This window comes from Arvicola amphibius, chromosome 10 (assembly GCF_903992535.2).
Source record: "Arvicola amphibius chromosome 10, mArvAmp1.2, whole genome shotgun sequence".
In the NCBI taxonomy this organism is placed as follows: Eukaryota; Metazoa; Chordata; class Mammalia; order Rodentia; family Cricetidae; genus Arvicola; species Arvicola amphibius.
This window is the reverse complement of record NC_052056.1, coordinates 8,452,170-8,479,763: the sequence shown is the minus strand read 5'-3', so window position 1 is coordinate 8,479,763 and position 27,594 is coordinate 8,452,170. Positions and strand designations below refer to the sequence as shown.

The window sequence follows — 27,594 nt, the reverse complement described above, 5'->3', positions numbered from 1 at the left end:
TGGTTCTCGGGGAAACCCAGCCTGGGTTTTAGTCCCGCGGATTGTGATGTCGGGAGTCCACCGAGCAGAACCGACACCATTCAGTGGATACATTCCTAGGCACCTGGCTTTCTTCCACTGTGTCTGAGACAGGATGCCTCTGTCTGAGAGCCCAGAGCTCTGCAGGTGAGAGGTGAAGGGGGGGAATGGGTGAGCTGAGGGGACACACCACAGGGAGCCGCTAGAGTGCTACCCCCTGCCGGTCAGATACGGACAACAGTAATAGGGTGATGTGACAAGAAAATCTTTAATTACGAGCAAAAATCTTGTTTGCCATCTGCTCGCTACTGAGGTGGAAGGGAAGGAGGATGGAGTACATGGGGTCTTGATAACAGGAGCAAAGCAGCTTGGACACCTTACTGCCATCATTAATAAACACTTGTGGACAGTCCTAATCAGACCGCCATTTTCACAAACACTTTCTGGACATCACACTCCAGTACCTGCCTCAACCAGAGGATACTGGGAATAAACCTCAGAGGGGCGACAGCCAGCTGTCGGGCACTACAAAACAGAATGGGGGCTCTACCGTGCCCCAAACACCAAGGTGCTGACATTTGGAATTGCATAGGGAAGGACAAGCAGCAGTTGGGGGTTAATGCTGTACAGAGAACATGGTTCAGGCTGTACATATTTTTCTAGATATAATTATATTACTCATTGTCTTGATAACTAAGAAATAAAGGTAAGTACATGCCCGGCTGTGAAAATGACAGTGGGCTGGTGTGTTAGTCTTCAATCCCTGCACTCCAGAGGTGAAGGCAGAAAACTTTCAAGGTTGAGAACATCCTGGCTCAAAATAAATAATATTAATATAGGTTTAATAAGAAATCTAAAGACCTTTGGGGTTCGTAAACAGTTATTCTAGTCAGGACGTGGACGGTGAATATTTCTGTGGGTCCTCCCTACAGGATCATGAACCACATAGCATGACCAATCCAAAATAAAACACAGTCCTGATAAGCGAATTAAGGGCTGGAGAGATGGCTCAGCGGTTACAAGCACTGACTGCTCTTCCAAAGGACTCTGGTTTAATTCCCAGCAACCACATGGCAGTTAACAACTGCCTATAACTCCAGGTCCAAGGGATCTGAAACCCTCACACAGACATACATGTAGGCAAAACACCAATGCACATAAAATAAAAATATGTTATTTTTTTAAAAAAGAAGCTAATTAAATCTTTGGATTCTCAAGAATAACATTATGAACTTCAATATCAAAGTAGGTTGAACTATCAACTGTGTTCGTAACACTTGTTTATGCAAAAAAAATTCCAAATGTTAGAGAATATTGGTGGGTATCTGTTCAGCATCTGGCTTGTTTCGATTTTGTACAACACTCAGGAGAATATTTCCTTCCAAGAAGAATTCCATTAGGGGAAAAAATTAAGTAGTACAAATCTGTTTTCCAGTGTACACTTACTCAAATCACATAGCATTGTATCTGTGTAGAGGCAAGAAAGCGCACTGTAAATTGTGCCATAAAACAAATATTACAACTGGGTAAGTTTTTGTTTCGTTGGCATAATTTTTTAAGATTCAATCTAACTATAATTATTTCAAAGGAGGAAGCAATAATGTAGATATTTTAAATAAATAGTCTGAGCCATTAAAATACGTACAATTGGACTGGGGAAATTCCCGAGCTGGCGAAGCACGTGCCTGGCAAGCCTGACGACCTGAGCTGTTCTTCGGAGCCATGTAAGCCTAACAGGAGTGGTGGCAGCCACTGTGACCCAGTGTCTGGGAGGGTTCCAGCGTGATCCCTGGGGCTAGCTGGCCAGCCTGCCTAGTTTACTTGGTGAGGTTCAGGCCAATTGGAAACTCTATCTAAAAGGAGGTGCTTTGTGTTCCTGCAGATGGCACCCATGGTTGTCCTCGGGCCTACACTTATACACAACGAACAAATAAATACATACACTTATAAAGATTCTTAGCAAGGGCACGTCGTAAAATCGATACCATGGTCACACAGGAACAATATGAGTATGAAAGAACGGACTGTTTTTTTGGCAATTTTTTATTTTATAACTGCAATAATCTGAATGTTTTTTTGAAGACCCTGCAGGCTGACATGGTTACTGGCTACATCTAGCGATCATTTCACTGCCATCTCTAACATGAAATGTTTATCTGGAAACATTGACTCTGCCGGGACTTGACAGGTGACTGCATGGCAGATGGGAAACGGATGTGAAATGATTGGGTCAGAGAGTAGGAAAGAAAATGGGCTAATGCAAAAGACAGAAGAAAAGAATTATTAGATACGAGTATCAGTATGAGATACTAGACATCAGCCGCCACCAAGAACAGTAGCGAAATAAAAGTCTCCCGCTCTTACGCCTCTGGTTTTTTATCCTCCTCCAAAAATCAAAGCCCATTCACCATGAGCTCATTTTATAACACATGGCACCCATCCTCCCTTTCGGTCCTTAGGAATGAAATTACCCCCACTGATTGGTGAGGAGTCAAGAGGACTTCTAGGCCTGAGCACACTGGATTCTTTATCCTATGTAGATGCTTTCCCAGAGACCCTCAGTTTCTTAAAATACACCATGCAAGTTTTCCACTTTTAAACTCATGAGACGTAAGCTGACAGGAGACTCTGTTGTCCAGTGCTATGTTTTGGAGGGAAATGGCAACCCAGGGAACCTTGGGCAGGCTGATCTGTTATTGTCACAGGAAGGAACTTGTACGTTGAGAATGCCCTCAGAAACTCGGCAAGAAACCAAAATATAAAGGAACAGGGCAACAGCTTTACTTAATGACGGTCTCTATATGGCGAAGACATTGTGTTTTAGTCTCTTAGCTTCTAGAAAGGCCAAATTGCTTAAAAAGAGCCCAAAACTGGCCCGATCAACTCATTGTACCTCCCACAGATTAATTTCTCACAAAAACATGGTTGCCATAGAGCTGTGGCTTAATTTTCAATTCCTGAAGGATATTCCATGGCCATGCTACTCCCTGGAAACACCTTCCAGAGTTCTACTTCCAACGGCGCCAACCGAGAGCAACTCCCACAGCTCTGTAGAATATCAATGGTTCTCTAACGAACTGTGCTCAGCTATAAATAAAGCATGCAGAAATCCTCAACAGACCGACTTTGGTAAGGAATCAAAATGAGAAGTTAGGAACAGAGATGCCATTATGTTCAAAACCTAGAACTCGCGCTCACAAGAAAACAGCGGTGTGTGTGAAGTGCTACCGTATATTTTTAATGCCTACGCGGGGGCCAAGTTTAGCTTTGTCCTGAAACAATAGGTTGATCTCCTTTTCTCCACAGAAGGCCATTTGAAAGCCATTATTTGAGCTGGATTATTTAATTTCCCCACATTTGTATGAAGAGACATATTTTTAAGCATTAGTAATTTTTAAAAAGCATGTATAAATTTCTAATAGTGTAATTACAACATATTGTTGAGGGAGTGAAATTATTCAATATTTACCAATCATATGTAAAAAGAACAGGGCTTTTAAAATGTCATTTTTATCCATCCAAATGGTTCGAGATTAAATTAGGATACAAAAGATTTCTTCTTTTGGAGCCTCATGGAATATCAGCTCACTCCCATTCGACTATATTCTAGGTTCTTCTGAGTGTTGTGGACTGTCCTTCCTATACCTCTGAGAGTTCCTGTGAGTGTCCACTATAGTCTACGTTCTTCTGGGCATTGTGGACTGTCCTTCCTACAGCTCTGAGAGTCCTGTGAGTGCTCACTATATTCTAGGTTCTTCTGAGCACTGTGGCCTGTCCTTCCTACACCTCTGAGAGTCTGAGTGTCCACCTGTCACAGCTCGACACCCCAGGTTGGGAGCAGCCAGAGAGAGCTGGGCTCCGGCCTTCCTTTGCTCACTTTGCCGACCTTTCTCTCCTTATGACTGGGAAATGAGGAAAGAACTGAAGGCTTTCAGAACCACACTTTCTCTGCAAACCAAGAAAGTGGCATCTCCCCCTCAGACCTGGTGCCATCATCACTGTTGCCATTACTGATGGAAAAGCGAAAACCAGTGTGCACGAGTGACCTCCCTCTTCCTGCCGCCACTCCAGGCTACTCGGCTATAAAAAGAAATCTCACCCTGAAAAAAAATCAAGACATTTCCACATCCTAAGGCAAAAGTAGAATTAAATCAACCTCTTTCTAGATAAAAAAAAAAAAAATGCAGGCTAATTCCGTGTTCACAGAAAGAGGACTTTCCCATCATGTCAGGCTTAAATTGACTTTAGGTTTTCCCCAACTTAAAGATGGCACTGGTGAATCAATAACTATTCAAACATCAGGTTGCAAAATGGCACCCATGATATGACACCATTAAATACATTTAAGTACATTGGGGGGCGGAGGCACAGGACAGAAAGGCTGTCCAAGATGTCCACAAGATGTCCACAGTGGTTAGCTTTGTATTCTACCTCTCTCTCAAGCTTTCTGTACTGTGTGCGGGTGGAGGTCGTATGCTCGTTACAAACGTAAGAAATTTATATAGGGAGACAAAACACTCAAGGAGCGCCTCCCGCTCCTCACACAGACACTGCTTGCACATGGTGCACACCTTCACCAAAGAATACAGGGCTGCCTGCGTGTGCAAGGCATACCCAGCGCCTCCCCCCTTATCCAGAGCCTCCTCCCTTACTGTGTACAGGAGTGATGGAGAAGAGGCCTCCACCCAATCCCACTCTTCCTAGAAAACAACCCGAACAAAACAACCCGAACAGCTGCATACCTTGCAAATGAGCTCCAAGGTGTCCCTGGCTGTGTCCCCAGGCCGCACGACTGTCAGGGCTGGCTGATTATTGGGCAGACAGAACCAGGATGGAGTGAAATATTCATGGACCCAGATGTCACAGTCGGGATTGTGCTGGTGGACGCTGGGTAAGACCACTTCCTTGTCCCTCTGCAGGAGGAAATACAGTAAGCAGGGTTGCAGCAGTCCGTACCCAACAATGTCAGACCCCAAATATCGATACCAGGGAAACCACTAGTGGGAAGGAGTGGCAGGGCTCGGGTGGCAGGGCTGGGAGGAAGCTCTTGGAGGAACAAGAATTACTGAGAAAGAAGCTTTATGAGGGAAGGGCAGGCAGCCTTTGACTCAGGACATGGGGCACCCTTCCCCACCAGGCCTATGGCCATTATGTGGGCATAGCATGGATAAACACAAAGCAAAATTTGGAAGAAGGCAAAAAAAAAAAATCATCCATTTGGTTCCGTCCACTATTTCTTCCACAAAGGCACTTTAAATTTTGTGGTGGCACACACCTTTAATCCCAGCACTCAGAAAGCAGAGGCAGGTGGATCTCTGTGAGTTTGAGGACAGTCTGGGCTACAGAGTACATTCTAGGACAGTCAGGGACACGCACAGAGAAACCCTGTCTCAAAAGACAAAAACAAACAAACAAAAACAATTAACAAAACAAAACCTTGAGCAGAGAATTCTATCTGCTTCATTGACCTTACACAGCAGGGCAACGATGATGAGGCCCAAGGACGGTGTTCATAAAGATAATGCCCTGGCACCTCATGTTGATCGGCAGCAGCATCCTGTGCTCAGCCTGAACCACTAGGACAACTCTGGGAGGAACAGCAGTCCTCCGTAGGCCACCACCCAGCACTATCTCCTCGATCACACTGACTAAGAGTGAGGGAGCAACAACATGCTTGTGGATGGTGGGGGACGGATACATGAGGATGCAGCGGGGCCAAACCTACACAATAGAATAGCTAGAGGAGAAAGTACCCTGTGGATGGCTAATACATTAGCCCAGTCAAATAGGCAGGGAAGAAAGTGTTGGATCATGATGATGTTAACACATGTGATGCTCCAGTAACATGCCTCTGTTAGGGTTGATAACGAGGCCATTGGTGGTAAATACGAATCTACAGACTCCCAAGAACAAGGCTAATCTTAGTGACATACAAGAAGAAGCAACTTTCTCAGAAAACTCTGGGAGGTGGTAAAATGCTTCCATTAACAGAAACAATGGGGTTCAGGAACTGAAGGCCTTGTCGGGGTCAATAAGAGAAACCTGGTTATGGAAGAGTCTCAGGCCTGCTTTTGAACTCTCCTACTTTCACAGATAAGTTGGCCTCCAGGGAAAGAGGTGCCAAAAAAGCAATCACCTGCCTACAGCCCATTACCTACAATTGGAATCTTCCTGGGCTGTCCCCACAGGCCACATTAAATACGTGCCCCTTAGCACTGGATCGACCCTGGATTTGCATCTAAACTGTTCTTTGAGATGAGGCTAACTGCCAGGAAGCAGAATTTTAAAAAGTTAGTCTAGAAAAGATGGAAAACACAGACCCACAAGGAAACTCAAAAGTTTTGCCATTCCTACGCACAAGAAAGGGCATGATGTCATTGAAAATGTATACTGTATGCAAACTGGCCTAGTTCAGATATGACAAAGTACATATTAAAGACCGTGCTTGGATCGTATATAGGTCCATAGTTTCATTATGAACAATTATTCAAAGAGCGTGCCACAGGAGTATATTCCCTAAGCTAACCACCCCCAAACCCAGGGTGACACATCTGGGGGGTCTGGATGAAGAAAGGCTTCTCCTGTGACCACTCTTCTCCCGTTCCCCCCAACACCGAGAACTCCACACTCCTCTCATTTCTGAGGATCAGATCCTTCCAGAACACCGGGCTTGGCTACTGATAACTAATATTGCTAGATGGCATGGTAACCAAAAGCTGGATTCTGCCGCATGGGTCCTGGGGATGGGAACCAGGCAATCACGGCAACACTGTGCTGTCCACACTAAAACCCCAAAGTAAAGTGGAACTGAGGCCCTGAAAAGGGGGTGCTCTTTTTATGTTAAGCTACAAAAAGTGGCTGGGAGGTATCACTGTCCTCCTGAGGTTTCAACCCTAACAGTCTGAAAGCCCCTATTAAACTCAAGCACAAGCCTGAGTCATGTCTGTGAATCTCAAATTGAGTATTTGATTGGGAGGCAAAAGCATTAAAAAAGAAAAAAGAAAAAAAAAAGGAGGCACATACTATCAGAACACTTCTGAAACTAATGGGAACAAAATAGCATGTGTGGGCAGGGAGCGAGGACACCAAGATCTCACCTCGTGGGAATGAAAGTTGTACAGAAAAAAGGAATTAGCAGTGACAGAAAATACTCAGCTAACTCAGAGCTCCCATCTTCTCTTGGATTCTAGCTGGAATCTTACACATCAAATGATAAGAATGAGACATGTTATGTCAGCAGGGAGCTGCTCTTATTAGCACCAAGATTTAAACAGAAAATGATTTTTCCACCTCACAATAACCTATTACATAACTTTTTTAGAGACCTGATCAAGTCAATTTTTCATGCTGAGCATAGTTTAGCATCACCCCCACACCACAGCACTGTGTCTACACTGACACTCTGGAGCGGCTCCAGAAGGAACACGCGTGTATTTTTACCTTCCCATCTGGAACCGTGTCATCAAATATCCCCTCTAACGATTTCTTCACGGCGTCGGTTCCCTCTCCAAACACCTGCAGATAGAAAAGTATCGTCTTAAAAAAAAAAGGTATCTGGGCAAAGGGGCAAATAAAGCAGGGAATAGCGGCTGGAAACGGGCAAGGCTTGGTCCTCCTGGATCGCAAAGTATGTCACAATTTACGGTGGAAAACCACAAGAATTAGGTCCCAACACTTCCCACACCTCTCATAGTTCAAACATAAAGATCATAAATTAGAATGTGGACAATTCATCTAAGTTTAGAAGAAAATTTGCAAAGGTAATGAACCCATTCACACAGAAGATGTCACCTCGCAGACCTAGGCAGCTACTTACCCACAACTGTGCTGCCTTTCAAAGTCACACCCTGCAGGAGACCTGGAGAAGACACTTATAGTTTTTGTGTTTTATATAAAAGATAGAAAGGGTTTTTTTATTTAAAAACCAGGAAACTGCCTATTTTTGAAATTCAATAAATTGTGTATCTTAAAGCTATATTGAAAAAGATCACTATCCAAACATAGCCACAGTAAATTCTGAATGCAGGCTATAAAATGAGCACATACGACCAGGAGAAAGTAAATACCTTTTTTTGTTTGTTTGTTTTAATCCATCGTAAAAGAGGCTACAGAAACACAATTCCTGTCTATTTAAGAGCTCTGAATTAGTGGTTAGATTTCATTTATGGCTCAGCAAGATTTTTTTAAATTTTACTTTAGGAATTTTAAGAATGATTTAAGAACATATGTGAAGATGTTTGCTTGCACTTACTCAAATTCAGTCACACATTCCAGTTGGCTACAGTCTAACTGAAAAGGTAAAGCCGTAGAAACCAACAGTTTTGACAGAATATAAGTCCAACTATAAGCCCACTGCTCCCGGAAGAAGGGGAGGGATGTTGACGCTGATGGCCTCCTCCTGCAGGAAGGACGGAGCACCATTGAGTCCTTATTGTGCCAAGTCCACGATAACCAACTCTCTATCAAGACTGCTCGGTCCCTCACACTCCCATTGCATGCTTAACTGGTCCCCTTTGGGTTCCATCCAGACAAAAAAGACAGTTTTTCAAAGGTGAGCATGTTGGTCAACTAGGGAATTTAGGACAGCAACCTTGGACTAACCCTTTTAAAACTTCATCCCTATGGAAGTCGGTGGCTGCAGTCCTCAGGGTAAATGGTACAGGAATGCTGAAATCAAGTCAACCTTGCTCAAGGGCATCACCTGTAGGCTACACTGATAATCTGGTCCTAACCTCTCACATGGCCCGTGCCTCTCAGTCCAGCCACTGTAGCCCGTGAAATGAATACACCCTCCAAAAAGAGTAACATGGCTCCTGTCTTCCAGCTTCTTACATCCAGACGAATGGTTTGAGGTTATTCACTTCCCAGTGTCAGTGGAGACAGATGACAATAAAGGAGAGTGGAGTTTTCTAGAAGCAAAGCCATCATGAGAGAGGGAAGAGAAGGACCACTGGATGTGGTTCCTCGGGGCTCCATCCACCATCAGTCTAGATGACGCTAGTGACAAGATCCTCTGCCAGCCTTGGACTGGAGCAGAAGAAGCCACGGTGGCCACGCTCACATTCATTCCTGGGTCCTCATACCCACAGACAGAGGAGCTGCCCAATTAAGGCCACCTTCCAAATCTCAGGGGCAAAGAAATGAACGCACTTCCCTGGAGGCTGCCCGTGATCCAGTACCTGAGACGGCTTAGGGAGACTACAGCAAATGCTCGCTTGGCTTCCTGTGGTGGCTGCTCAAGTCTGAGGCCTGACATGAATCCGGCACTGTTTAGTAGGTCTGTAATTAACCAGCGCTTGGGTAGAGTGCAGGTGGGAGACGGGTGGTGGTGACAGATTAATAGCAGAGCGCTATGTCTGGGGTATAAATTACTTATTAAAAACTGTCTAGCACAACCAACTTCACGTCAAGTTGATTTAAAGTGTCAAAAAAGAGAAACACACACACACATGCATACACGCACACACATGTGCAAATCAATGGACAAAGAAGCAACATCTGTAGGTGCTTTGTGCTGACTCTGGGACCTACCTGGTTGATGGTTGGACGTCCCTGCTTCTTTTTGGAGGTAGTGTCCAGGCCCCAGAGAGAAGAAAACCTGCTCCTTCGCTTGCTTGCTGACCTGGACATGGCCTGAGTGCGTCTTCTCACTCCGATCTCACCAGTGCGGGCTGCCACCTGGACCGAAGAAGCCACAGGAGAGGTGGATCAACACCGACATAGGAGCCTTGAGTTAACACACCGTCCTACCCACCCTTGATAAACCCTAGCATGCTACTGACCCCAGTGCTGTGACTCTCACAGACAGATTCTGAGAGCCTTCACTGATGTCAAATGGTAAGTTGGCAAACTTAATCACTATAGGAAATCATTAATTTATTTATTTAGATAAAAATATATAATCTCTATAGTGACTAAAAGAGCAAAAAGTATGTCATGTGGCTAAGAGTTAGCTGTCCTCCAGTCTGCTTGACCTACTGCACACACATTCTGGAGATGCTCTCTAACACTACAGAGCAGCCTCTGTATTTTAATTACAAATCATTACAAGGGTCAGTTAAAAACCAGCAGACTATGCCCCCTATGATTCTACATTAAACCTAAACTAGCTAATCTCTTCTGTTGGGATCTCTTCAATCTCTTAGAATATATAAAATTATCCTCTTAGCTAGGGAAGTGATCACTGCCCCAGTATCCAGCGTCTTCGCTAGGAAATCCCTAATGTATCTGGGCACTTGGCCAAGAAGTCAAGGTTGGCTTCTTTCCTTTTCCCAGAGCATGGGCTTGTGACCATTTTTGTTGATGGGATGGCTTCTAGGATATGTTTTCGGGGGGGTGGGGGGAGAGGCTTTCTAGTCTTTTTGTGCAGTTCATCCCTGGTGATGAAAATGACTGTGTCACAGCCTAAATCATCAGGCTATTCCAGGATGGAAGACCAAGGAAAGAGAACCAACCACCTTGGGAGACTGGACCAATTGGCTACATCCCCCAGACCCACAATGGTACTCTCTCTCGCTCTCCTGTTTCGCTGTGCAGGGGACTGAACCCAGGACCTGACACACGCTGGGCAAACGCTCTATCTCTGAGCTACATCCAAGCCTAACAAAGGAACTGATGAATGGAGGGGTTTCTCTCGTGCAAACCTGCACTCTGTCCCCACTCTACCTCCTATCTATCTATACACGCACATATGTACAGTAAACATAAAGCCTCCATAACTTACATGTGTTGTGTTTACATGGAAAGGAAACACTTATATTTCTTTTTGAAGCTATACTCTGCTGAGAGGCCTCCAAGGCACCATCCAACCAGAGAGACATTTCAGAACAGGATACCCATATCTGAAGCTGCCACGGTGACAGTGGAAGAAGTGGGGATCTCCAAGGACTCCGGGAAGTACAGGGTGAATTTTACCCTAGAGCTTGTAAGCAATGTCCCAGGAACCTCAAGGCTTCTCTGCCAGGAGATCTCAATAGGCCACCCACAAAATCTTTCAAAAGGGCATGGCAGGAGGCTCAGTGAGTCAGACTGGAAATGAACCTCCCCACCTGCGCTTTGCTGCTGGAGGTGAATGTCTCAGAACCTCCTTGTCATAGATTCCCACGGGGGCAACTCCCAACATGACAGATGCCAACTGGCAGCAGGAATGAAATGGTGTTGGGTAACACAGGGGGCCTCCCAGCCCTCAGCATGTTGGTCACAAGGAGTTTCCCGGAGTCCTCAGTATTGACAGTATCAACACAGAAGAAGCCCAGGGAGTAGATGGGCAAGGACCCCCACAAGCACTCAGAATGGGAACCAAAACAGCTTCTCTGTCAGGGCATTAGGGAGAAGGGTTTTGGACTCAGATGAAAACAGAAGGTTGCAGGAGCTGGGAAGTCTTGCCTTGTCTCAGTTAAGTACTTAAGAAACACAGATCAGGACATTTAAAAAGTGGGAGCCAAGACTCCCATGGGAAATTTTATGAGAAAGACTTTAACCTACACTCATTCTTGAGGTATTTGTGGGGGGGAACCCACAAATAGAAGGCATCATAAAACATGTCAAATGTTCTCGTCTCTGCCTTCTAAGTTGAAGGCAAACCCCACTTGTGAAAGGATTGAATCAGAACATGCTGGCACATGTGTGCTCCCACGGCTGTGTAAACAGAGGAGAAATGGTGTTAAACTTGAAAATCCAAACCAGATCAGCTATTTGGTCTCAGCCCATTTGCAGACAGCAAGGTCTACTTGTAAGCACAATGTCTGTCTGTCTGTCTGTCTGTCTGTCTGTCTGCCCGCCCCCACACCACACGCAGGTAGCCAAGAGGAGTCAGCACCCACTACTCATGGATCCAGGCAACATTGGGTCAAAATTATTCAGAAAAAAATTCTGTATGTATTGAGACATTTTCCTCATCGTTATTCAATAAACAATAAAGTATAAGCATCTGCATACCGTTAGCGCGGCATTAAGCACTGTAAGCAATATGGTTAAAAGCACATGGGAGGACACCGACCCCTGGTATCCTGGGCGTCCTCATGCCACTCTTCTGAGGATGCTGAGGAATAATGATCACAGCAGCCTTGTGTGAGCCTGCTCATTTCCTTCCCAGCGTGCCTCACTGTCTGTACCCACCATGTTCCGTGAACTGCGAGTGTCCTTCTTCCTGTCTCTCCTATGTGAACACAAGCCCCAGGAACATAGACTCTCTGTGCTCTTATGCCCTCATCACAAGGCTAGCGACTGACACACGCCTGGGCTGTGCATGTATTTGTCAATCAAATGAATAAATAAAACATTTAAAATTAAAGGGTGAGCAGCAATAACTTAAAAAGTAACTCTGGAGTTTACAGTCTCGGGAGAGGAGAAAAAGCATAGGAAGAGAAACCTGTGCACACAAATACTCCCAGGGCCTGGCTAGCACAGGAAGAGAAACCTGTGCACACAAATACTCCCAGGGCCTGGCTGCCTGCCTTGGGCTGCTTCAAAGCTATCCTCAAGTGCTCAGGCCTCGTGGGCCGTAAGGGCATCACCACCCCACCGTAACTCCAGACAATAATGACCAGGGGGGTATAGAAAACAGGCTGGCAGAAGAACTGCCGGACAAGAACTCATGGGTTTCTCAATGACAGGCCCACACAATGCCTCCTCTGTGGTGGGCACCTGACTACTTTATCAGGCAGCTCATCTGTGCAAACAAGAACAATGATAACCTTTCTTCAAAGAGTACAGCAGGGACCCTTCGGTTAATGAAGGCACATCACTCAGCAGGACTGGGATCTCCTAGTGAATGGGACTCCCACTGTAGCTCAAATCCCTCCCCCAGCCCTGGTACCCTTGCACCTTCTCCTTCCATCCACCCCCACTTAACAGGAGGGGGCAATATCCCAGACAAAGGAGGGATTGAAAAAGGCTTCAACTCCCATTGAGAGGAGGGGACCCTGAGGGTCAAATGACAAGGAGAGATGAGGGGGCGGCATCCAATAAATCAGATTAAAATTCTGCTGGGCATGTTCTGCCAGCTGATGCGGAAAATAGAAGCAGATACCGGGTAGAGTATCCTCACTTGCTCTGTCTAAAATGAAAGCCAGCCTGCACTGACCGGCAAGGGTGCACGGCCACCAGGACTTGCATTACTGAAGCAGTTAGCGAGAAGCAGCAGAAAGGAGGTGGATTTAGGGAATGAAACACTGGTCTTCCAAACAACAGAGCAAAAGTCCCTAAGAATCACCAACTCGACCGCTTCTTCCATAGGGTAGATTTAACTCACCTGCCACCAAATGAAAAAGCACATACATCATAGACACGAAGGGGAATTTAGGGGGCCCATAGGTCAATGACAGACAAGGAGCTCAGCGGCTATTCCTTGTCTATTCCAGAGATAGACACTTATAAGAAAGCAACCGGTGCACATGAGTTCGCGGTAGAAATCGGATTTCTGGCATCCTATTGTGCGGCAGCAAAAGGGAAAGGGGTGTGGGCTCTGGAGATTGACAGGTGGCGTCTCACTGAGACGCGCTTGCCTGCCAACAGAAATAAATAAATACATGCTCTTGATTGGGACACTGTGACAGGAGCAGAAAAGGGAAATTTTCCATCTCATTTTTCTCCCCCCCACACGGAATAAAGATTTGGCTAAGTTAAAAACCAGCGCTCAGGTCTCAAGGTAACAGACCTAGGTCACGCGCGCCATAGATGAAAATAAAAGCAGCTGGTCCCCAAGAGCCCTGACTTTTCCTGCCGTCACTTACAGGGATGGCCACACAGAGAGGTGGGCAAGCAAACCAGGGGCAGAGCTGGAATTAGCACAACAAGACAGGTTTTAAGAAGCTCTAGAAATTGGAGTAAGATCTCTTCCAAAATGCAGATCTCCCCCTAATTATCTGAATGATGATGCTTAATCTGTTTACAAAAGAACACAAACACCCAGGACTGAATTATAACTTAGAATTCAGCTACACTCAGCTAACCCTTCCCGAGGCAGCTCAGGACCCTGACGCTGACTTCACTTCTAATTCCATGGCAAATGTGTTACGCGTGTGATCTAGTTCTGAGGGTGTCGACCTAGACGGCTAAAACTCGTTGCTTGTATACTGACTTCCCCGCTTTAGCAGAAATGGGCCCCAAGTACATAAAGCTGCTCGTAATTTAGCAACTACTCAGAATTACAGTGTGTAAACACACAGCACAACCACGCACTCTGCCGCTGCGGAGTCGGACGAAAACACCCCTCCTAGCACACGGGTCCAGCTACGCATCACTGAAACCGGCCTTCCTCTACACATCATATATTAGCTGTCAAACTAGGATAAAGTGAGGGGAGATCTCCAAGCCGCAAAGATCTGCTAACAGTGTGGTGTGGGGGCAGGGGAGAATACACCTACGCCTCACAGAGAGAACAGAGCTGTACGCACATAAAAAGCCCTCCATTTATCACGTACATAAGGTTATTAACTTTATGGTTTCAAATGCCAAAACCGTCTAAAAATAACATCTATCCACAAACACTGTGGCGAATATGTCTCAAGACAAGACCTTTATGGGGATAGGATGTAGCTCAATGGTAGAGTGTTTACCTAACATTTGTGAGGTCCTGGGTTCAATTCCCAACACCATGGGGAGGGAGTAGGCTGGGGTGTTAGAAGGAGTCTGGGGAGACAGTGCCTTTTGCATTTTTCTTGTACAATAGTCTTAACCCTATCAAGAGAGGTTTAATCACATTCCCACATAGGTTCGAATGAAATTCTGTATGAATTGCACAGTGAGATCAGTTTGGAAATCCGTACAGGGCAGCAAACTAAGGAAACAGTTGAGAGACTCCTGTCAAGTCCTGTTCAGGATTAAGAACCAAGATGAATATTTTTCCAAACTTCATTTGCTTCTACTCACCAGGGCATGAAAAGACGATACAGAAAAGATCCCAAGGCGGCCCATTGCCACTTTCGTCGGCCGGCTTGCAAAAGCAAGCAGCCTTTTGGGGTTTGGCAGTTCCCCGCCCTGGAGGCTGGCTAAGTAACAGCGGAAACGAAAGAGGTCCATCTGGAACTGCTCGAGATTCTGCTCCCAGACAAAGATCTGCAGTAGTGAAAAACCAGGGAGAGAAATGGGAAAGGGTGAAAACAAACATTAGCCAAGAATAGTGCAGATCAGTTGATTGTAAAGGTGCTAATTATAATTCTCGAGGGGAAACAATGGGACCCCTAGGTCTCTCAAAGATCTGTAACCATGAATGCAGTATCATAAACATAAAGTACATTGCTAGTTATGGGTGCTCTCCTAGCACAGAGTTCACAGGGATTTTGGTGGGGGTGGGGGGAGCATGTTTGGTATGTTAATTCTGACCACAAACCTAAGACAGAAGGAATAAAAATGTAGGGATCTCCAGTACTAAGGAACGCTCGTGTTGACAAGGAGAGGACTTTTACTAAAAAAGTAAGACCAATTACTGGCCAAAAGCAAATAAGCCAAAAGCCTTGGTAAAAGTGGGGAAGTTATTAAAGAAAGGGCTGAGAGTAGCAAGCTGATCCTTGCTCGGCCTAGGCTTGGGGGCAGGGATCTTAGTCCTGGCTCAACGAGGTTGATGGGACAGACTTAACTGACTTCTCAGGGGAGGCCTTACCCTCTCTGAGGAGTGGGTGGGGGGTAGAGTAGGGGGAAGGTGGGGGGAGCGGGAGTTGAGGAGGGAGCGGGAACTGGAATAGATAGATAGATAGATAGATAGATAGATAGATAGATAGATAGATAGATAGATAGATAGACAGACAGTCAGACAGACAGATGATAGATTATAGATAGACAGATAGACAGACAGATTGGATGGATGGATGGATGGATGGATGGATGGATGGATGGATGGATGGATGTAAGGCCAACAACAGGTCAAAATCAAATAAACCAAAAGCTTTGGTAAAGTGGGGTGCTATTAAATGAGGGAAGAAAGTAGTAAATTGTTAACGGTGGAGATCCAGGGTTCCACCCAAAGCTAGTGTCCACACATGTCCTTGTCACTCAAAGTGGCAAAATAGCCTCTGGCTGCCGATGTGGCATTCTCATAAGACCACAGAAGACCATGTATATTCAAGAAAAATGCTCTGGTACTAAGTGGAAGCTCATGGGACTAGAGAGATGGCCCAGCAATTAAGAGCATTGCTGCTCTTATAGAGGACATGAGTTTTGTTCCCAGCACCCACAGAGCATCTCATGACTGACTATGACTTCATTTCTAGTGGTTCTGATGCCTCTTCTGACTTCTGTGGGCACCAAGAAAGCATGTCATCGTAAACATACATCAGATGGCACCTAACATATAAAATTACATCCTTAAAAAGGAAAGTGAAAGCCGAGAGGCCACTGGTGACATTGCCCTTTTTAATCTTGATCAAAATGAGTGTGAAGACACAAATTCATGACGCGATATGGGATTCCCCTCTGTATGCTGTGAATATGTTTTATTACCAATGGTTAGTAAAGAAGCTGCTTTGGGTTACTGCAGTGCAGAATAGAGCAAGGTGGGAATTCCAAGCAGAGATAGAAGAGAAAGGAAGACAGAGGCAGGGAGACGCCATGTAGTTGCTGAAGGAGACAGAGGCTCTGGAAACTTACCAGTATACCCCGAACCTCGTGGTAAAATATAAAATAACAGGAAGGGATTAATTTAAGATGTAAGAGCTAGATAGAAATACGCTTAAGCTATTGGCCAAGCAGTGTTGTAATTAATGTAGTTTCTGTGTGGTTATTTTGGGTGTGGGTGGCCGGGAACGAACAAGCAGCCTCCGTCTACAATGGCAGCACTGTTGAAAGCAGCCAAGAAGCTGCAAATAGCTCAAATGCCATCAAAGAAGAAATGGACAGTAGTGCTGCATATACACAATAGAATCAGGAGAGCCCCCAAAAGAGGCAGACGCCGATGGGTAAGCCCCAACACAAGCCAAACTCCAAAAAGCTATGAAAGGTGAAGAAGGAAGACACAAGGGTCACATACTAAGCAATTGCATTCATATGGAACATTTCAAAGGGACAAACCATTCAAAACAGACCCAGGGACAGAGAGGAGCAAACACTTAACAGGAGTTGGGTTCCTCTTAGAAGCAGATGAAGAAAGTGGCCCCCTAACATTGCAAATGTTTTGACTGCCGCTAAATTCTTGCTCCCTTTACATGGTTTTGTTATGTGAATTTGCCTGAATTTAAAAACCACAGTGACCAAGACCATAAAGCACAGAGAACAACAACACATGTCCCCTTTATCTATAGTGACAGTATACATACTGCTTTATTGTCATTATTTCTTAAACACTGTAGTACAACTATTTACATAATATTTATATCTATTGGGTATCATACATGATCTAAGAGTGAATTAAAATACATGAGAGGATGGTGTGGGTTATGAACACATACTATGTATCCATTTTATGTCAGGGACTGGGGCATGCTCAGATTTGGACTGCTGCAGGGGTCCTGAAACCAGTTCACAATGGATAGTAAGGGACAGCTGAGTGGACTTTAAAAATCACCTTCCACTTTTTAAAATTTAGGAACCTAAGTCTGTTGAGGAATGAGGAACAAATTCTCCTCATAGCTTCACTCCGTGGCTATGAGGAGGGGAAGGAAAGCACAGATTTTTTTCAAATACACAGATCCACCTAGAATCACAAGAATCGGTGGGATCTGGAGGGCTCCTCTCTCTGATTTCTGCCTTCCATTCAATTATCATATTGTTCCTTTAACTCATAACCATCAACTCTGAACAAAGGGCGAGGAAAAACTGGCAGGCACAATAGAGAGTTTAACTGTCTGGGTGACAGGCTGCTGCCCCGGTGAGGAAAGATCTTTAGAGATGAAGACCTAACGCGTCTGCCGGCGCCACATGCAACGGGGCAGTCACCTGGTCCAGTATGGTCTTCTTCTTCTTCGAGTCAGTGACCGAGGACAGTTGCATGTCGCCCATCTTCTTCATCTTCTCGTCCATGTCGATCTTCTGCTCCAGCTTCTTGATCTCTGACTTGAGGAGGCGCAGGGTGTCTTCCTTGTGGTGGTGCCTTGCCACAGCGGCTGCACAGGCAGAGTGGATGGCGGTGATCCAGTTCTCCAGCTCCGTCTGGCTAGTGGTCTATAAGAGGAGGGCGTAAGGAGAAAGAGCCACTTCTTAGAAGATGACAGAAACTAATAGTGTGTGTCTGGGGAAGCAGTGTCTGAGGCAAGGTGTCAGGTCCACACACACACACACACACACACACACACACACACACACACAGGACTACCTAGATTTATCCCTTATAGAAATCCACAAAAGAAGGCCAGTCCCGCCTCCAACCCCTCAAGTAGTACCCTCAGTGAAGCCGCGTGTTACACAATGCACCTAAAAAATTCTCTTGCTTAAGTGATACTGATTAAAGAACTTCTCCCAGTTTTAAGCAGCTTTATCAAAACTAGGATTAGGGAAGAGGTCAAGGCAGCCAGGATCAATACTGCCTTAGGGGACTCCAGGAATACAGCCATGAGTAGCAACAACCCAGCAGCCAGCCACAAACTACCAACAGTTTAAAAAGAGTTACTAAGATGATGCTGACACACACCAAAGGACAGGTGACCTCCAAACGGGAGTAGTATAAGACAAAGATGCTCTGAAAGGTAAAAGTGGTAAAGTTTGTGGGCAAAAACTCATGCAAAATTATATGCAAAATCATTAAAGACTCACAGGATCTGCACGAGCTCAAGTCAGACCAAATCCCAGCACAGAGGAGGGGAGGTGAACACTCCCCTGCTGGCTGAGGCGTTACTGTCACTTGACTGCTGCTGGGAGAGAGGGAGTCAGTTTGCTTTATTGCTGTGATCCCTGGTTTATCAGCCATGCTCCAGGTGTGATCCCTGGTTTATCAGCCATGCTCCAGGGCAGGCAGGCTCCACACAAGGAATGGTTTCAAACACAAACTGGGTTAAAAGATCGAGAGAGGCCGGCGGTGGTGGCACACACCTTTAATCGTAGCACTTGGTAGACAGTGATAGGCAGATCTCCGTGAGTTCAAGGCTAGCCTAGTCTACAGAGTGGATTCTACAGCCAGGACAGCCAGGGTTTCACAGAGAAACCCCGTCTTGAAAAACCAAATAGACAAACAAATGAATAAATATTGAGAGAGACAGGAAGATGGGGGAGGGGGAGACACAGACTAAAAATCGGAGGGGAAAGGGTGGAGGAAGAGAAAATATAATCAAAATAGGTTATATAAAATTCTCAAGGAATTAATAAAAAAAATCCTATTTTCTTAAACTAGAAGGTCAAGCAGAAAATATCTGTAAATGTGGAAATGCTAGACTTTTCTAGTTATCCCATAAGCCCAAAGAATTCATAAAACTTTTCTATTCATATAGACTTTCCTATGTATTCCCATAAGCCCAAAGAATTCAGTATAGGCAAAGATGTTAGCTCAGCCAAAGAAATGATTGGCTTAGACGTTTCTTAGTAACACGAAGGTGGCTGCTGTCATCATTTTTTTCTTCTGTGGCACTAATCTCTATTTTTACCCCACTAGTGGGCTGTCTTACAAACAAAATTCTTTTAAGAGGACCCCACCTCCAACCCCAGCATTTTATTCCTTGGTAGCTAAGAATGGAAATTTCAGCAATCATTCTAATCTGAGAGTTTTGCATTCATCCAAAGATATGGCATCTATAATTAAAAATGTTGTCTCGCAAGAAAACTAGCTTACAAACCTAAAAGACCTGACAGTTGTTGTATTTATAAAAAGAAATGCATTGCCAGTTGATAGAGGTTGCAGTCACCTAGACATGCTTATAATGGACCAGAAGCAGAGACTGCAAGCAAACGGGGTTGATGTGTGTGGACTAAGTAGGAGAAGGTGCGGTAAGGACATTAGGGTCACAGATAAACTGAGGTTTGGACAGTCTAGGTGGTGCAAACTCTTATCTTTTATCCTCAGCCTTCTGGGTGGGAGCCACCAAGCCTGGTTACGTTATTTACTTTTGTTAGAAAAACAATCAGCTTACATGAAAAAGTAATAATAAGGATTATTTTCTGAGAAAAAGAAAACAGTAGCTCCCATGTTGGCAAATGTTTAGAGCAACTTGAAGCCCTATGAACAGCTTCTATCTGCTCAGAGTGGGGATAAATGCTTCAGAACACAGTTAAGCACAACTGACTGAAGCTGGGCATATTAATGTCTTGTGGCCCACTAAATGAATCCATGATACAGAACTAAGTATATTCATATACTCAGCAAAATTAATGTACCACAACACATGCACACACTGAAGTGCTTTTTATTTATTTTTATTTTATATATGTGTTTTACCTGTATGTATGTTTGTGCCCCATATGTGTGCAGTCCTGAAGGAGGCCAGCAGAGGTGTTGGACCCTCTAGGAATAGTGGTATAGAGCGGGGTGGGGGGGGGGAGAAATCACTTGTGCTTCTCTCCTATGAGGAGGAGCTCAGCCCAACTCAGCCAAGAGCAAGGTTGTCCCTTCTGATGTCAGAGAGGCTATGTCCATCTCCTTCAAGAAGTGGGAATGAAGGAGACAGGGTTTTGTAGATTAATGGTGCTTACCCAGCATGCCCATGGCTCTGCGTTTGATTCACAGCACATAAACAGAGTTGATGTCAATTGAAGCTAAATGTGGTAGCTTGTAATTGCCCCATAATCTCATAGGGAGTGGCACTATTAGGAGGTGTGGCTTTGTTGGAGGAAGTGTGTCCCTGTGGGGATGGGCTCTGAGGTTTCTATGCTTGGGATACCATCCAGTATCTTAGCTGACTTCCTGTTGCCTGTAAGACGTAGGACTCGCAGCTACTTCTCCAGAAGTAATCTTCTCAGACTGCATGCTGCCATGCTCCCAGCCACGATGATAATGAACTGAACCTCTGAAACTGTAAGCCAGCCACCCCAATTAAACGTTCTCCTTTATAAGAGTTGTCATGGTCATGGTGTCTCTCCACAGCAATAGAAACCCTAAGACACTAAACTAAATGTCATCAGTCTTGAACTTCTTTTAAAGGCCATCAGACGGTGACTGCCTCCACAGGCCAAGGTGCAGCAGGGGCCAATGCAGAGTTCCGTGCTAGGTTCAGAATTCTACTGTGGCCCGAGGAGAAACTGTTCTGGAGGCAGACAAAAGCAACACGGTGCAGCAACGTGAAGTGTGTCCACTACTATTCGACTGGGCACCTACGTACACGGGTTAAGATGGAACAATTCTATGTGCGTTATATGATAATAAAAAGAAAAGAACAATCTATAAATAAAGTGGGCACAGCTGGTAAAGTGTGTGCACACAAGCATAGAGGTCTGAGTGTGAGCCCCGGCATCCATTTTAAAAAGCTGAGTGTGGACATGCGCACTGTAATTCCAGTGCTGAGAGATAAACGCAGGAGAACACAAGACTAATCAGAAAGCTCTGGGCCAGTCAATGAAAGATCCTGTCAGAAAGGGAGGGGGGAGAAGGACAGACGAAAGACAGAAAGAAAGAAAGAAAGAAAGAAAGAAAGAAAGAAAGAAAGAAAGAAAGAAAGAAAGAAAGGAATGTTGTCCCTGAGCTTGAACACACATCTAAGCACTGTCATATAAATAAATGGTGGGTGGATGCCTGGATGGATGGACGGATGGATGGATGGATGGATGGATGGATGGATGGATGGATAAATTACAGTCAAAGAAAGAGGGAAATGTCAGTCCTCCAGAGGCAGAGAAACATGTGGTGACAGGTCTATGAAAAACACAGCCATCAGCCCCTTAACCACTAAGCATGTCTCAGCCATCCATCTCTAAAACCCTGGCAGTGGCTGAAGGCTTTTCCATTAGTGAAAATGTTTGCTCATGCTGTCCCGTCTAAATAAAGCAGTGGTCCCTGCTGTTCTCCATCACCAAATCAAGTCCATTTCTGAGCACTAAAGGATTCACTAAAGGAGCTTTGGAGCAAAGCTGGTCCTTTGGCAGCGGCAAGAAGGAGCCCTGTGCTGAGGAGGGTGGGAAACCTGTGTGCTCCCTGCTCTCAGCAGCTACTTCTATGAGGCAAAGTCTTCAAACATTCCATCAGTTTCCAGGCTCCAGAGTTCTGACGTAACCTCAGCCGACTGCTAACTTAATGCAGTGGGGTCCACAAAGGTCTCGCCACAGACTAAATTCTGACTCTTGGAATAACTGCTCAACCCATTAACCTTGTATCACCTCCTCACATCAGGCAAGTGTAGTCAGGAACGTGATCTAAGAAAGTGTTCACTGCCAGACCCAGTGGCCACAAAGGCAGAAGGAGAGACCACCCATACACACCCGTACACCCTGGCCCACCCTCAACAGGCATCCCCTCCTATCACACATGGCAGTGGACAGGTAGAGAGAGCAGTCTTGTGATCCTCTGCCTTCTGGAGATGCTATAAATACTCTTGTGAAGTTCAGGGAGCGGGCAGGGGAAGGAAAGTTCTTGCCAACAGATAATCAGCAAAAAAAAAAAAAATGTATTTGCATAAGAGCCCCTCTGTGTGCGGAGATGCGATGAGGCTTGGGGCTTCATTATATATTTAAATAGATCTAGCTTCAATTACCACCGCATGGAGGACCCTCGGTGATTTCAGATAATCAATAATTTACGTGAGTGGCGGGAAAGGGAACCTCATTTTACACTGAAGAAATCCTGGAGAAGAAATGCCAAGCCTGAGGAAATAAAACTGGGGGTAAGCTGTGTTGAGAGATGCATAAGAAAAATTCTACAAAACGCTAAACTTCTTTTTTAATTTTAAAAGAACAAAAAGGGAAGGAATGGAAGTTTCCATCTTGTAAGAGGCCAGATGAGAGTCCTGTGCGAATTCTTCCAAGGAGGTCTGTTTCTCTTGGTTACAGTCATCATAGCTAAGAGCTCTGTTAATACAAACCTTAATTAAGTGTACATTTTTAATATTGGTAAAGGGGTCTTAACATGGAGACTCTCCTCCCCTGCTGTGGGATACCGCTCTTGTACACTGTGAAGATTTGTCACTCATATTGGTTTAATAAAACACTGATTGGCCAGTAGCCAGGCAGGAAGTATAGGCGGGACAACCAGAGTAGGAGAATTCCAAGAAGAGGAAAGGCAGAGAATTAGTTACCAGTAAGAAAAGAAGAAGCAAGGTAAGAATGCTGCACTGAGAAAAGGTACCAAGCTACACAGCTAAACATAGACAAGAATTAAGGGAGAATTTAAGAGCTAGTTAGTAATAAGCCTGAGCAATAGGCCAAGCAGTTTATAATTAATATATAGGCCTCTGTGTGCTTATTTGGGACTGACTGGCTGCAGAACCGCGCAGGGCAGAAACTTCTTTCTATACTCCCCCACTGGAGGAGGTCAGACAATTATACACACACACCCACTCTCTTTCTGTCCCCAACTAAAGGTCATTTTTATATAGAGGGAGTTGAGTCCAAGAAGTTAGGCACCAGAGAAGCAAGAGCAAACAAGGGAAGTGCACTGATACCAGCCGTGTGAATGCAAAGCACTGGACAGGGCACTGGCCGAGTCAAGCAGACCTTTGAGAAAATGCCTACAAAAAACTGTCTGCTGAGATCCTTCTGCAGAAGAGCACTGGTGTCTGACCAGGCTGTGAGAGTAACGGACCACATGCAGGTGACGGCCAGGCAGACTGAGGTGTCTCGTGATTGAGTATGAGCGAAGCATGGTCACCAGGTGTGGGAAAGTCGAAGAGCAGAGAAGTAAGAACACAGGCTCTGCCGCTTCCCTTACACTCACGGTGTCCTCAGAAGAGCCAGAGAATCACAAGCTGGAAGTCAACATCGGGTGCCTGTCATAGCGAAAGAGGGAGCATGGAGGTGAAAAGAGAGGAGAAGGGAAGGAGGTATGCTGCCCTCGTCAGAAGCCCACACCACTGAAACTAGCTCGGGGCAGACTTAAACAGCCCCCTTCTCCTTCGTGAGGAGTTTGCATTGGGACTCTTTCGTGGCAAGGGGAAGCTGGGTGCTAACCATCTGCACTGCATGTTTAGTAGAGAAACCTCCGGCACATTGACAGAAGGGTCTGCCATGCCACTGACTTCCGGCCCTGCATATCACTTTCCAATGTAACACCAAACCCTCCATCAAGGGGAATGGGGTTCTGCCCTGACCTATACCTCAGAAGGCCCCAAACCTTAAAGTGTTTCCCTTGAGGGTCTTAGTGTCCTTGCTATGGCTTGACCATGCATGGCTCCCTGCAAAACCTCATGCTGAAAGTGGCCTCCAAAGTATCTGTGTCAAGTGGAGGCACCTGGGTCGGCAGCCTAGCCTTCCCGAATACAGCAATGTCCTTGCTGCATGAGTTAATTTCTACGCTCCTGGAACAAGAGCAGGAGACCAAATAACTGGTGCACCCCTTTCTGTTCACACCCAGTTTCCCTTCCACTTCCTAGCAGGAGCTGAAGCTGAATGCACCACCACCAAAAAATGTTCCACGGTGCAGCCTTAGGAGCAGGGATAGGATACAAAGTGTGGGGAAAACAGGGTTTTGCTACAGACCAGGTCAACTCACGAATTACCAAAGAAAAGAAAGGCCTGAGATGGAGTTTGTCCTACCTATAGAACCAAGAAAGGGGCATAAGGCTCTACCATGATATCAGCAAACTCACTTCAAGGGCAAACCCCACAAAGAAAATGTTTAAAAAGAAATTACAGTTCTGTGGGTTTAGGGGGAAAGACTACCAAAATAAATGTAAAAGTCTTTATAGGGTAAAGGTTGATGCTGCAGGGAGTGGCTAAGGCACGACAAACGTAGAAGGAGTTGACGGTATGATTTAAAGACAGAAAGAGTAGGAGAGGAAAACAGGCTCGACAGAACCTCAACGCAGGGTGCCCAGGGCTGATCATATGAGGACAGGAGACACAAGCCCGACCAAATCTACAAATAACAGGGGAAATGGCTCAGGAGCCTTGAATAGACAGCCCAAAGATGTAGCACAAATAATAAAGACCAAGAGATAGATTTTGGGGTTCAAGCTGAAGATCAGAAAAGCAAAGCAGCCAGCCATTAGAGAAGTCTCACCTCCACCAAAGCTGGGCGACTGCAGCCTGAGCCCTGAGCCTTTGTCTCCTCCTGTCTTATATTCCCCTCTAGTGCTGGGATTAAAGACATGTGACTCCCTAGGACTGGGATTAAAGGTGTGAGCCACCACCACCTGGATCTGATTCTACACTGATCTTGTGTAGCCCAGGGTGGCCTTGAACTCACAGAGATCCATCTGCCTCTGTCTCCCACATCCTGGGATTAAAGGTGTGTGACACCACTGTCTGCCCTCTAGTGGCTTAGTTTTACCCTCTGATCTTCAGGCAAGATTTATTAAAACACGAATAAAGTATCACTATAACAAGAGGAGAAGTCGTGATGCCCAGAGGGAGGACATCTATGGTCGGTCGGTCTACGCAAGTCCCAGGATGCTAAAGCTCCTCCCCTAGGGTGCTTCCCACACAGTTTACACACTGCATTTTCCCAACTTGTCACTCCAGTCCTGTGCATTTGTCTGTGACCTTCATGACCCTTCCTAAAGTCTGACGTCTGGACGTAGGATTCCCCAGGGACTGGGGAAACTCGAAACCTCTCCTTAGTCACAGTGAAGCTATGTTCAGCTTCTGTGATAGAATGGTTAGGAAAAGCACCGAGAACTTCCCTCTTTCTGTACTAGAATTCAAATGCTGCTGATGGTGACTCCAAGCAGGCTAATCAGCCATTTAATCTGTGACTCCAGAGAAGGGTGCTGATGCTGCTTTGTCAAGTCTCCTTTTCATGCACACAAAGTCCTATTTCTTTTTATGAGGTGTTAAAAATATGCACAAAGTAGCCTAGTAAAAACTGTCTTCAAAAGGGGACAAAAACACACCAAGAAAAGGCAATCTTCTGCCCAAGTCAATCTTTCTGTCCCTCCATTATATATATTCAACCGCAGACAACTTTCTGCTCATCAAGTCTCTCTCCCTCCTCTTCTCTCCTCCTTCCCTCTCTCCCTCTCCCTCTCCCCCTCCCGCCCTCTCCCTCTCCCTCCTGCCCTCTCCCTCCTTCCCTCTCCCTCTCCCTCTCCCTCTACTTCTCTCTCTCTCCCCCTGTCTGGTGGCTGTGTTCCCTAAGCATTTGGGACAGGAATTCGAAACCCATGTTGGGATGTCTCCTGCAAGTGGTGGAGCTGTCTGCAGCTGTGGCATCCTCTAGGAAAGAAGGAATGAGCCAGGAGGACACTGGACTCTGAGTGGCTGGTGCCGTCCCTGACATTGGGACGGAGGAAAGAGCTCTAACTCAAAGAGTTCGAGGCAGGAGCTACAGTCACACACAGCATAAAACGCCTTCTATACCAGCTGCTCCAACATCCCCCCTCACTCCCGCCCCCACTCTGCACACAAAACCCCTTTTCTACTTCTGTGGGTAACACGGATCTCTTTTCCAGCGCAAATGTGTGGGTATCTGGGCAACGGGGTGGAATCAGCAGCGTACAGGCTCTGAAAATAGTGAGCACTGAATTGAGCCCTGCGGCTGAAATAACCTACAAATTATTTCCATAATCACGGCTGATCTCCCTTGCTTTAACCTCACCCCTGCACACACAGGCTTCTTTCAAAGTCGGCCCCTCTGGAGTTATGTGGATTACAATAAGTAGATAGCAGAAAAATGCCTTCATGGATCCCAAACAACAGTAATAAGTAGCATAAAAATTCCCCATAACAAGACGACAGAGGTTTCCATGAATACGGGCTTATGTTGCTACAAAAAGCATTTGATAGAATGTGATTTCTCGGGCAGACTCCATAGCAGCAGGACGTAAGTCCTTTCAGCAGGCATTGGTAGCAGAGGTGTGTAAGAAAAACAACTGCAGGCCTTCCTATCTATCAATCACATTATCATCTGACGTGTGTGGTGAGGGAGAGTGAGCCAACCCGGGCTGCTGCTGACAGACGTTCCCCAGGAGTGGCTGACCTGCTAAGGCCAGAAAAGGACCGTCACTTTACTGTCCCCGCTGCTTCTGGCCCAAACCCTTCCTGGGGTGAGCGGTCACACCCGTGGAACAAATGGCGTCCACGCACACAACAGAAGGGTGTGAGGAAAGGGGCGTGCACTAACACAATGCTGCTGCTCACTGACTGTGGACCTGGTGGCTGCCCCTGCTTTGTGAGCATCAGCTTCTCAAGCAGGGTGAACACTCCAGTCAGTAAACGCAGACCTCCACTGTGTGCCCCATGCTGGGGAGCAGTCTCCAGACAGTGGCAGACACAAGTAAAACAAAGGACACATTTCTACAGGAGCAAGTGAGACAATAACAGTAAAGTTTGACTGCTGTGTCACTTTTTCAAGTGTGGGTGGCAGTGCTGGAGACTGGGTCGGACCTCTTGCACACTTATGCAAACGATCTACCAACTGAGACTCATCCCCACACACTTGACTATGGATTTAGAAAATACTTCCATGTTTCCACGCTAACATTGCTTTTGATAGTGAAGCTTTTTAATTTACTCAGTTGTCATATAAACAGAGAGCACTAATCAAGAAACTGATTTTCTTTAAATCTCATATAAGGGGCTGGACAGATGGCTCAGAGGCTAAGAGTGCATGCTGCTTGGTGTGATCTGAATGAAAAT

The 27,594-nt window shown here is 45.7% G+C and overlaps 1 protein-coding gene across 1 annotated transcript in view; it reads right to left on the bottom strand.

Moving 5' to 3' along the window:
* Positions 1-27,594, bottom strand: part of Tiam1 (TIAM Rac1 associated GEF 1) — a 266,751-nt gene that overhangs the window by 70,786 nt on the left and 168,371 nt on the right. Inside the window, exons 7-11 of the mRNA XM_038345371.1 lie at positions 17,887-18,111; positions 14,890-15,075; positions 9,550-9,696; positions 7,459-7,533; positions 4,761-4,931 (exon numbers count right to left, since the gene is read on the bottom strand). Of these exons, the coding sequence (XP_038201299.1) occupies positions 4,761-4,931; positions 7,459-7,533; positions 9,550-9,696; positions 14,890-15,075; positions 17,887-18,111 (804 nt within the window). The remainder of the gene's footprint in view (positions 1-4,760; positions 4,932-7,458; positions 7,534-9,549; positions 9,697-14,889; positions 15,076-17,886; positions 18,112-27,594) is intronic.